Here is a 13,348-nt window from a genome sequence, read left to right as displayed (position 1 = left end):
TCAAATACTTGATCATGTAATCGACAGAACAAATATATATATATATATATATATATATATATATATATATATATATATATATATATATATATATATATATATATATATATGCATGAGCATGAAAATCAGAAAAACTGAAATATCTACATGTATATGATCAGATTTATAAAATCGACAACCTGAAAAATATATGCATATATATATATATATATATATATATATATATATATATATATATATATAATTTATAAAATCGACAACCTGAAAATATATGCATATATACATATATATCAGATTCATAACTTCGACAAACCTGAAAATATATGCATACATACATATATATCAGATTTTCCTTTTTTTCCTCTAAACCCCATGCTTGAATCGATTTATACAAAGTCGTTTTTCATGCAAATTAATAGAGAAACCTGTACCACAATTCGAAGTAACGAAAAGCTAGAGAAAATCGACAGATGTTTGTTCTTCTTCTCTTTTCCCTCTTCTCTCTTTTTTTTTCCCAAACCTTATGATTTTCCTCTTTCTTTCTTTTTTTCTATCAACTAGCACACGATTTTTTTTCTTTCTTCCTCAACTCTCTCTCTCTCTCTAGAACACGAGTTCTAGAGGCAGAGAGGATCTAGCCCTTTTTATATATATTTTTTTAATTCTTCTAGAGAGGGGGTGTGACGCCCCCTTCTAGACTCTCTCCATATGGGTAGAGTTCTACTAAGTGTAGAACTCTACTCCCTTATCCCTTCTAGATTTTTAGGATTTTATTATTTTATTTATTTTATATTCTTAAAGAATATTCTAGGGGGGGACACCCCCTTCTGGAAGTCCATATGGGGTGGAGTTCTACCCCATGTATAACTCTACCTCATCCTTTGTCTATATTTAAAGTTAGTTGTTTTTTAAACTTTAAATTCATGTTAGTTTTAAAATTGTCATGGATGGATTATGGATCCAAATTGGATCCATGATCCAAATCCAAATGGATCCCAACCTGGATCGGATCCTAGTCAATATGGATACTAGACCCGATCCAGATCCATTTAAACTTGGGTACAATGGAGTGGGTCTAGTCCGATTCAACCCAGAAAAAAACTCAAAAATATAGGCCGGTCATTTTTTAAAAATGCATTTTTCGGGCTAACCGTAGTTCAATTTCAAGAAAACAGATCTCCTACGAGATCTACATTCTGAGGTGAATCTAACGATGGTCTTAGCTAAATTTCATTTTCGAGTTTCACTTAAATTTAAAGGTTAAAAACAACAAATTTCTCAAATTATTCTTAACACAATTAGATCTAGTCAGTGGGCTCTTGACCACGTCCAAACCCAGCTGGTGTCATCTCATATATATATATATATATATATATATATATATATATATATATATATATATATATATATATATATATATATATATATATATATATATATTCCATGATTTTTATCACTTTAAATATAAGTATAAAATTTAAAAATTAGATTTTTTGGGCTCAAAAATCATGGAAAAATTATGAGATATTGCATTTTTAAAGTTCATAAAAGCTTCAAATTTTTACCTAAGGAAGTACATCCAAGTATATCTAGAAAATAAATCCATAAATGTCATATAATACAAGAATCCTCCATTGGAGGGAACATGAGACGAACTCCAAACACCCTAGTGCACCAATTCAAAAGTCTTAGAGATAAAATTTCTACATTCATAAGGTAATGATGTTATTTTTTTCATGATGCAATCAATATAAGTGAAATTATTAACGTTACAAAGTTTTTCCAAATTCAAAAAATAAAAAAGTTTCAATAAACTAGAAAGTCTTTGTTAACATGTGTATGTTTATCTTTGATAATTTTCTTTACTGTATTTGAACCGGTTTTGGATATCTTATTAGGTCTTATATGGGTATCTTGTAATAGTGGCATAAGTTGTAATTTTTATGTATGTTAATGTTTGTTTGTAAACTGCACCAATTAGGGTGTTATTGTGTTAACCTGAAACTACCAGGTGACGCCTCTCACCTTGATGAATTTTGAGGCTAGGCAAAGTCTATTGCTATCATTTCCTTCATCGTCTCCTTCTCATTCTGATACATACCCGATTAATAGTCTTAGTCATCTATGCCACAAACTCACATCAATGCCATTAACAATATTACAAAAAGAATTATTGAGCAAGTTAAAAAAAGTTCATGTAATATAGGCCTCCTTCCTTATGGCCTTCCCCAATCAGCGTCCCTAATTGATGATCCTACACTCAACAGCTACTAGATGAGAAGGAATACTACACTCTGTTAAGGATAGAGATGTGAAGGGTATTCTGGTCATTTAGGCACACTAGTTCTATTATGACTCAGACTCTAGGTGGCGTCCCAGCTAAGGGTACTTTGGTCATAGTGTTGCACCAGTTTTAGTGAAACACAAACTCTTGTACATTTTCTTCTATAAATAAGTACATAGGGACGTCCTCTTATATATGAAAAACAGAGGAACGTCCCATTGAGTTCTCTACACACTCTCTCTCCTTCCCTTCATCACATAAAGGCTGAGCCTAATCTGACATGGTATTAGTGAAGGGACGAGAATAAGCACCTCATCAAATCAAAAGTTGCTGGTAAGGTGATCTACTTTCTTCTTCCTCAAATCTTGTTTCCTTCTTTCTTCTGAATTGAAGAATGGCAAACTGACATAAACTTATGCTAAATCCAAACTTCTTTATATGGTCTAAAAATGACCAAGTTCTTGTAGCCTATATTACGACTATTCTCTCTCAAGATGTCTTACTTCATATCCCCACAAGCGTTAGCGCTTGAGATCTTTGGCAAATTTTGCATCGTTGGTTTGGGCAAATCTCTACACCAAAAATCTATAATCTCAAAGGAGAATTTGGGAGGATTGGCAGAGGAGATCCCAGTGTGATAGATTATCTGAGCGAAGTAAAATCTATCACTGACCAACTTGCAATGATAGGTGCACCTATTGCCGATGAGGATATATGTATGCAGACCCTTTGAGGTTTAGGGTTGGAATTCAACATGTTTGTTACCATGTACACAGGACAGAGACCATGACCTCCTTTTGATCAGTTGTTTTCCATGTTATTAGAACACAAGGATATGTTTGATCTTGATAACTCATCTGGAAAGAAGAATATGGATTATGCATCTAATGAGGTTCTTTTTACCAATTCATATTCTGGATCTGGTCATGGTGGAAGAGGTAGAGGACGTGATAGATCTAACTCTTTTGGCAGAGGTGCAAGACTTCTACCGACTCCCATCGGTGGACCATGTCCAAACAGCAACGTAACATGTCACATGTGTGGCAAACGTGGGCACATTAGTTTGGACTGTTACTAGAGGTATGTGCCAACGTTTTGCGCACCAACGATTCCTATTTCAGCACGTTTTTTGTGCCCTCTCAGGTGTACCTTTTGGGGGTCCATGGTCCCCGTCTTCTTCTCCAACACCACGTCTTATTCTGCATCAGTGGCATCATATTAGGATCATGATACACTTAGCACCGCATTCAGCCAATCGAACTTGCAACAATCCCAATCAGTGAATCTGTGGTCTACAGGTACGCATTCACAACACAGTATTAAAGGGTAGCATGTTCCTTCCTCCTCTCAGGCTCCTTCTTCCTCTCAGAATACTTGGTATCTCGATTCTGGAGCAGCACATCATGTGACAGGAGATTCAGGTAATTTCGTACTTGTTATGCCTTATCGTTGATTGGGTCGTATTATTACAGGAGATGGTAAACATCACCCCATCACTCATATAGGTACTGTCTTGGTCCCCTTTATTTGTCCAATACTCTTCTTTCTCCCAGCATTAAACGTAATCTTATTACGTTTAAAAGGAAAACATAACAAGGTCAAAAATACCCCTAATAAAAATGTTATGTACAAATGAATGCTAATAAAGGGAAAGTACACAAATGGTAATACAATATTTTACATTAACTCTTAACAATCTTGACAATTCTCTTCCAGCTATGTGGTGTTTCATAGAGGAGGAGCAAACTAGATAGTTGTAAGAGTTGAGCTTAAAAGAAATAATGGTGACCTTCTCCTTGTTTTTCATGATAAAGAGGACAAGAAGATAGAAGGAACAAGCAAAGAATAATGAAGAGTGAAGGAGACCACAAACACTTGTAAGTCTGCACCACATGAGCAAGAAGATCACTAATTCACGAACATGAAAGATCACAAGGAGTGAAGACTTGATCAAACAATAGTCACAAAGACTACAAGAGCCCTGGTACCATGTAATCAAAGGCCAAGCACAATATCTCAAACACCCAAGACATCAAATTCCAAATAACAAAGCAAAGGCTCAAAGAGCACTCACAATAACCACAAATCTCATAAAAGAAACAAAAAAATAAATAAAATAATTTTATTTAATCTCTTGAAAATGCATAAAAATTTGCATGCCATTATAAAGGGGCAATGGCCTTTATTTATACAAGAAGAAGGATGCTAACCATTAAGCATAGCTAATGGCTAAGTTAAAAGGATACTAGCCATTAAGAATAGCTAATGGTTATTCAACTCGACTAACCCTTAGCTATTCCTAATGACTACCTAAGCTGGCCAAACCTATGTATATGACAAAAAACAACAAGCTATATACAAAGTGTATGTAACCTACGACCAAAACAGATGGGCATATATATATATATATATATATATATATATATTATAATACCATCTAGGACAAAAAAATAAATTTATCAACAGTTTAAAGTTACAAGAATAGTTCCTGGAAATTTCATATTTGTAGGAAAAGATGTTCCATATTCACCATGCCTCCTTATATACTTGATTATATCCATTCCTTCTAGCAATAATAGCTTTGGGAATGCTTATCTATTTTCTCCTGTAATTTGTGATAGTGAAGTTTCTTAACAATGTTATCTAAGGCTAATAAATTGCACTAGTGACATCATTGTTTAGCTTCAAATGATACGATCTCTTGTGAAGTAACTTCTTATAGTAATATCCTTTTAGTAAGCTCTCATATTTTTATGAATGGAACTCAGAATGCAAAAGTTTTTATATCCATTGGTATAATTGCAGACATCGGCAAATGTACTTCCATATGGAGATCCTTAAAAGAGCAGATGTAATTGTTACCCCCTCCACCAGGTGAATATGACATTATTGTGCTCTTGTAATGTCTTGTGATGATTGCTTTTTCTGATCCATTTTGTTGACCATTGCATGTCGGTATGCTATGTAACAATGCCCATGTTGATGCATTTTGTGATAGGTATAACTATGGGTCTGGCTTTGGGTGTGGTTCAATATCACAAGGATACTTAGCACAAATATCCCATGTTAGCACAAGGCACTCGGAGAAGCTAGGAAACTTCATGGACACAATAAAAAAAAGTGTCTAATTAAGCCAATACTGTATCATTAAATTTGTCTATTTCCTTTAATAATCTTTGATTATTTATTTTGTATTCACCTGTGTTCTTTTTCTTTAGAATTTGTCCTGAATGGCATTACATTACATTTCTATTTCAACTTGATTTTATTTTTGAATCTTTTTAATTATAGTGATTTAGAATTGTTGTTCAATAGTTTGCACTTGAGATGATATTCATGTTTTATTGCTTTAGGTTAAGAATTTTATATTATAAACAACCCCCCCTCTCCCCCTCCTCCGTGCGCACATACACATGTATGGTGGCTCACTGACTTCCCATATCCTAATTTTTGGGAAATGTTCTATTGTACCAAGCATATCCATATGATGTCCTGTTCCCACATCCATATCCATGTGATATAGGTATGAGTTGGGATGGACCGATGATGTAACGACCCCAACTCATACCCAAGAAAAAGTGCAAAATTTATTTTTTTTAACCATTGCGGAAATCTTCCCAGAGACCCAGGGTCTTTACAGTTCCAACTCAATTAGGAAACTCGAAGAACCACAAGGGATCTCTATAACGACGCCTTCACAGTTTCACTCCCAATTGGATAACCAAACACACCATAAGAGATCTTACATTTATCACCTCAAACCATAGCAACTCATTATTTATTAATTATGAAAGAAAGAGTGTTTAAACCATAATTTGCAAAAAACATATCAGAGTTATTTAAATGACATAAAAGTAAATAAAGGAAAATTGAGTCACGCTGTCCCTCTGTGAACTGTCCAGCAAAAGTGTGACACTCGTAGCTCTCTCAGAAGCTAGTCGCTTCACTAATCCCCTGCAGCTGCGAAAACTACAAAAATAAGGGTGTCAGAAATCCGAGAAATTCTGCGTATGAATCTCTCTAATAAAATAAATGAGCATAAATAATACCAATAAGATTTCATGCAATAATTTAGAGAAATACAATTATGACATTTACATAATTCAATTTAAGCATTCATGCAGTAGGGAACAACTACTAAGCATGAGAGAACATTAATAAATAACAGGGATCACAATTTAAGTAACCAGGACATTTAACATGCATTAGGAATCAAACAACATGCATCCACCAACAGGTAACAATTAAGGGAACAAGTAAACATGCATGTTCTAATGCATAGCAGGAATATGCATGACTTCAGTGCAATGCATGAGCAAATTATTATCTTTCATTATAGTTTTCTTTTATATACATGTCCCTATTAAATGCACACAATTTAAGTTCCTCTTTTTAATTACCGTTGTCCACAGATACACCAAACGGGTAAAAATTTTCGAGGTTAAGTAGGGTTCCCAAGGTAACTTAGCACACAAGTTGTATTTTATTACTGAATTTCAAACTTAGTTCTCGACCGAATCACCTTTGGAACATTAGACCTCCACATCTAATGTTGAGACACTAAGGACCTCCACATCCAATAGTGTCACTTTTTTGGTATAAAAAAACAACTGTGTCAAACACACCACTTTCAGGTCAAGTGGCGGACTCTCCCTAAAACCGTGGCCAGGAGAAAGAACCTCAATATCGGGTTCAGGGGTAATATTTAGTGCACACGGAGTTTTTGTATCCTCGTAGTCCCCCAAATCCGAATCTCTAAGATGCTCATTCTTTCAATGGGAGATCTTAAAACGTATATTACAGTGTTCTTATTCATTATCTTTTAATTAAAACCAATTATTAAGTTTTGCAATTCAACATGCAAAAGCAAAGGCAAAAGTTCGCATCTACCCCTGCGAGAGCCATCACGGGACCACCGCCCGCAGAAATACATAAAACAATGTAAACACAATGCAATAAAAATAAATATGATTTTTGCGATGCATTTAAAAGTAAATAAAGAGAGAGCACCCAGTGCTCGAGGCTCTCCAAGTCTGCGATGATTCACTTGGATCATCGATACACCATATACAAAAGCCATAGCAATATGTCATGTATGACTTAAATCACATGTTTCAAATGCACATTAATATATGTAAACTTTCATCATGCGTATGGAGCAAAAATATTCATAAGCATGTATTTACTTAATTCATATGCATAATTATGTCAAGTGCATTCTTTCATTTGCATACACGTATTCACGCCAATGCATGCTTCCTTTGAGTGTACGTGCTCATGTAAATGCATATACCCATCAAGTGTGCATATTCATGTCAATTGCATGATCTCAATAAATTTGCATATACATTGCATGTTCTCATTCAATTATGCATGACCATAGCAATGCATGTTATGATTAAATTCTGCATATATTTAGTAAATGCATTTTTTTTATTATCAAGTGTATGTGTATATGTACATGTCAATGCAATGTTCCACCTTAGAATAAACATATACACACCTCAATGCACACACTTTTAATGAACTGTCTCACTGAAATGAACATCAATGCATACACAACACATGCAAAAGAAATTTTTGTAATGAAAGAATTAATCACCTGTAGACATGTATAATTTTCTTTTTTTTTTCTTTTTTTATTCTTTTACACACTGCTGCCCAGCCGAGCACCACTCGGCTGGGCCCAACGATTCAGCCAGGCCTGGCAGACCAGGGCTGGCAAGGTTGAATCATGCTGGGGCAGGTCTGACCAGCTTGGCCAGACCTCACAGGTCCCCACAACACAAATATATATTTTTATTTTTCAAGAGGTTTGCACCCAACCGACTGGGTCGGCTGGGGTTTCAAACATGCCCAGCCGACCAGGATCGGCTGTGTCTGGTCTGGACAGACCCTGGCCGGGCCTGGCAATGGGCTGCAAGGCCTAACCCAGTTCAGCCCAAGGGCTGGACTGGGTCCGGCCAGTCCCTGCCAACATGGGTTAGCCGCGCCAGCCCACTAGTATAAAAAAATTTCTTACCTTTTCTAATTAAAAAGAGACTATACCTATATTAGGCAAGCCTCCATTAAAGAAGCACATTGTAAATATTTCCAGGATCATGCGTATATATAGTTACAGATTAGGGGCTCAAATATGCAGGTTTAACATATGTTCATATTTACATGACTGTAAACCAACCAAGCTATATGTGCATGTTAAAAAAAAAAAAACTAACATGAACCTTAAACCTATTTGCACATACTTATTCAACAGTGCAATTCATTCAATGTTTACAATAAGCATGTCATTACATATATATTTTCTGAAAAATATATGCATATAACATTGTTTCTACGCCTATATGCATGCATATACACAGCCCACATCAAAATCCACCATTGGAAATCAATATTTAGCATAGGGGTCCCTCATGGGACCACTCCTTTCATGAGTAAAAAATCTGTTATACATGGACAGAATTTTCACTTCATGAAAAGGTGTAAAATACACAAAAAAAATTCAGCCATGGAGGACGATCCATGGATCACTCTCCATGGGTTCAAAGGAAAGCATGCACCTACATGTTTTTCCATAGATTTTTCAACCAAAATCTTGCATCGAATCCAATCGGCATTCGATTTCTCACTTAGGATCAAAAGAGGAGACCCGTACCTTTGCATGGATCGAAAGAAACGAGAAAAACAATGGTGAAAAAGGGGTTGGGCTAGAGAAAAAATCTTCTTCTTCTTCCCTTTCTCTCTCTTTCTCTCTCCTTCCGTCTCCCTCTTTCTTTCTCTTTTCCTTCTTTCTTTGTTTTTTTTTTCTTTATATAATGAGTGGGAGAGGGGGTGACGCCCCCCCCCCCCCCCCCCTTCTCCAGCCCTCTTTAATAGAGTTCCCAAAAAGGGAACCCTCTTTCCATATTGTTTTTTTTTTTCAAACTTTTTGAAACTCTTTTAAGTTGACTTTTTTTTTTAACTTCCAAATCTTTTAGAACTCTCATTCTTAAGTAAGAATAAGGACTCCTTTAAAGAGTCCCACTCAGCCCAAAAGAATAAAAATTAGGAATTGATATTAATTAATTAATAATTAATAATTAATTAAAATTATCTAAAAACTTTCAAAAATAACCAAATTAACCCAAAAGGCTTTTCAACCTTATTGAACTCCAAATTAAGGCTTTATATTGAATTTAAAGTTGGAAAAACGTTGGGCGTGGATTTAGATCTAGATCCGGATCCAAGATCCAAAGCCATACCCAAAACAAGAATGGATCAAGACATGGATCAAATTCAGATTTAAATAGGACCAAAATCCATATTAGTTCGGATCATAGGCTTTGGATCCAATCCGATCCAACTTTGGATCCATTTCGACAAACTTCTCAATTTTCAGAAAAATGTGATTTTCAGGCCAACCAGGACTCGAATTCAGGAACGTAAAATATAATTGCGCTCAGAATTTTGATATGCATCCAACGATATATTACACAAATACCAAATTCTAAATTTTGCTCGAAAATAACTCGAATTTTGCTCGAATTTCGCTTGAATTTAAAGGTCGAAACTAAAACTTTCTCTCATGTTTTGATTGGCTCGTTTGGACTTAGTTGATGAGACCTGGGTCAAACCTAGACTCAGAAACATCAGTCTAAAAATTGAGCCTCAAATGATTTTTCTTCCAGACAGCCAAATTTTCGACAAAAATCAAATTTGACTAAGTATGAAAATACGCGATATTACAATCTCACACCCATCTTCCAAACCATAGTAAACCAACTTTATTAATTAATAAATAATAGAGTCATGAGACAATTACAAAATATCAGAGTGCATAAAAATTAAATGTAAAGAAAAGAGCTACGTTGTCCAAGAGAATCTATCAAGCAGTCATGTAATCTCCTCGTAGCTCCTCTCATGAGCAAGTCACCTTACTGGGCATTTGAGGCTGCGAAAAATACAAAAGTAGGGGTGTCAGAAATTTAAAGAATTCTGTGTACGAATCTCTCTAACGAAACAAATAAGCATAAAGAATACAAATAAGATTCATGCAATAATTTAGAGGGACACTACTAGAATAATTTTGATAATTTCATTTAAGTAGTAAGGATATTCAGCATGCAACAAGATGCAATAACATATTATCAACTGTACATCATAAGTAAGGAAACAAGTAAATATACATAATCTACTACATAACAGGAAAATGTATGATGTCAGTGCATATGCATGAGAAAATTATTATCTTTATCAAGTCCTCTTATTATATGCATGTGTAAAGCCCGTTTGAAAAAAAAATCATATCAGACGGGCCCAGATCCGAGTCTGACCCGGACTGAGCCCGATCCGCGACCCGGCTTTTCAAATACTCGAGAAGCCTGTGTCCTTAAAAGGACAGGTGCCTCGGGCGAGGGGCAAAAACCCTCGCCCCTTCTCTCTCCTCCGCTCTGCCTCCTGTCTCTGGCCCTTCCTTGCAGACGTCGACGATCGAAGCTGCCACCAACCTCCGAGCGCCGACAACCTTCGAGTGTTGGCGGTCCCTTATCCTCACTGCCTCTCACCCTCTGAGCGAGCGCCGACGACCGAAGCCGCCGGCCACCACTTTCTTCGCCTTCTTCTGCAGCCGTTAGCGGTCTTCGAGCTCTGGCAACCCACTGCCTCTTCCCGTCCGACCGTCGGCTGTGCCAGAGCCCTCGACACCGGAGTCTCCTTCTCGTCGCCTTTCCCGACTCGTTGTCTTCGGCGAGCACTGCCACCAAGTGACAACGCCACCACCACTGCCACTGCTTCCCATTCCTTCTCCCCTTTCTTCTGCAAACATCGACGATCGAAGCTACCGACGACCTCTGAGCGTCGACAACCTTTGAGCTGTCGGCGACCCTCACTGGAGCTTCGGTGAACCACCTCTTCGCCTCCTCTCCTTCGTCAGCTTCCTTGCAGACGCTGGCAACCCACGGTCGGGCTCCCCTGTCGACAGCATTGTTCCCCTTTTTCCCGTTGAGTTTTCTTGGCGGTCATCGCCTCCGACGACAGTGTTGCCAACATCCTCCCCCCGGCCTTCCACCTGGGGTTTCGGCAAGCCCCGACAACAATTGCCATCGTTGGCAACCACCCCAACCCGACAACTCCCGGCGAGTCTCGACGACCCCGTTACCCTCTCCCATTGCTATCGACTTTTGAGGTAACTCTCTCTCTCTCTCTCTCGCTGTTTTTTGGAGACGTCGGCAGGAGGTTGCCGAAGGGCTCAACCCCTCCCTGGCATGAAGAAAACACAGAGAGGGAGGGGGAAAGCACGACAGGGGGCCGCTGGCCTCCTGTCGGCTCTCCGAGGGAAAAAAGGGGGGGGGGGAACGGAAGAGAAAGAAAAGAAAAGGGGAAGAGGAGGGTGCGTACCTGGGGGTCGCCAGAGGGAGCTCACCGGAGAGGAGCTTGCTACTCGGTAGACGCGAGCTACTCGGCAGACGCGAGCTACTCGACAGACGCGAGGAGAGTGGGAGAGGGGGTCGGGGGAGAGAGAGAGAGACGAGAGAGCGAGAGGGGAAAGGGGGGTTTCTCTTTGAAACCCCACCCCTGCCTCACTGTCTTTAGAAGGCACGAGAGGCGGTGGCCTCAGGTTGGGTCCGGGTCGGGTTCGGATCCAACCCGAATCAATTTTTTTTTTCAGGTTTTACAGCATGTTCAAGACTGCAAAAATTCACAGACTTGTATTCCTATTCAAGAACACAAAAATCGCGAACTTATGCATGCAGAAAATAAAGAAACCATGTTTAAGACTGCATAAAATCGCAGACTTATGCATGGAGAAAATAAAGAAAACAGCATTTTCAAGACTGCATAAAATCGCAGACTTGATTTTCCGTTAAACCTACGCGATTTAGCCCATGCTAAGCCCTCGTTCTATCGGAAAAAGAGAAGAACCTATACCTTTTTGCTGCAAATACGCAAAAAATAGAAGAAGGTGGAGAGGGTGACACCCCCTCTCTCTCTCTTTCTCTCTTATTCTCTCTCTTTTTTCCTCTCTCTCTCTCTCTTGTCTAGCCCTCTCCTCTCTCTCAAAATTTGAGAGAGAGGGACTGATGGGGTTTTATAACACATAGGGACTCCCCGTAGGGGGGATGTCCCCTAGTGTTTTAAAATTAGAAGAGTTTTATTTAAATAAGAATTATTCTAATTCCCCACCTAATCATATATATATATATATATATATATATATATATATATATATATATATATATATTAAAATATATATTTTTTTAATACTATAGTTTACCCTAATCATACTTGGATTATGGATCTTGGCAATAGATCCAAGATCCATATCACTAATGGGTTATGGATCTTGGCATCGGTCTAATATCCATACCGTGAATGGATCATAGATCTGGACATCAGATCCAAGATCCATACCATAAATGGACCATGGATCTTGGCAACAGATCCAAGATCCATATCACAAATGGATCATGGATCCAAGATCCATATCAAGATCCACTAATGCCAGCATAGTATATTTATTTCCATATAAAAATTACGTTCTTTTAATAAAATCTACATTTATTAAATTTTTATATTTAAGGAAAATTTGCGAGATATTACAATTGTCTAGTTAGAAATCATAGATGTAGGCTCTGTCTAGTCAATCGGACCCCATAAATGCATTTGCCATGGGTTTTTTCTTAAGGATTGTATCTTGGATTTGTCATTTTGATGTAAAAGCTTGTTTTTCTAAGTCACAAAAATTTTGATGCACTGTGAGCTGTTGATTTTTTAAGCCCTTGAAAAAAATGCTTATACAGCACAATCACATGAGCTGAAACATGTTTTCCACTAAACAAGCCATGCAGATCACTCTGTCTGTCTCTCTCTCTTCATGCAAAAATGTGTGTGCCGATTATTTTGATGTAGTGTTTAATGAAGATAAATGGATTTTAGGGCTTTAAATTAGGGGCTTTTGTGTGTTTGTTAATATTCTGGCATTCTTTTGTGTGTGCGCTAATTTTTTGGCATTCTATTGTGTATATACATGCAAAAATGTATTGGCTGACAGCCTGACCCTTTTGATATAGTGTTTGGTGAAGATAA

General features: G+C 37.5%; 1 protein-coding gene across 1 annotated transcript in view; it reads left to right on the top strand.

Moving 5' to 3' along the window:
- Positions 1–3,708: 3,708 nt before the first annotated feature.
- Positions 3,709–13,348, top strand: part of LOC149848770 (fatty acid amide hydrolase-like) — a 47,972-nt gene continuing 38,332 nt past the window's right edge. Inside the window, exon 1 of the mRNA XM_089997356.1 lies at positions 3,709–5,158. Coding sequence (XP_089853482.1) covers positions 5,100–5,158 — 59 coding nt within the window. The 5' untranslated portion in view covers positions 3,709–5,099. The remainder of the gene's footprint in view (positions 5,159–13,348) is intronic.

This window comes from Nuphar pumila, chromosome 1 (assembly GCF_984573655.1).
Source record: "Nuphar pumila chromosome 1, dmNupPumi1.hap1.1, whole genome shotgun sequence".
Lineage (NCBI taxonomy): Eukaryota > Viridiplantae > Streptophyta > Magnoliopsida > Nymphaeales > Nymphaeaceae > Nuphar > Nuphar pumila.
Note: the sequence above shows the minus strand (reverse complement) of the source record. Positions and strands in the feature narration are given on the sequence as shown.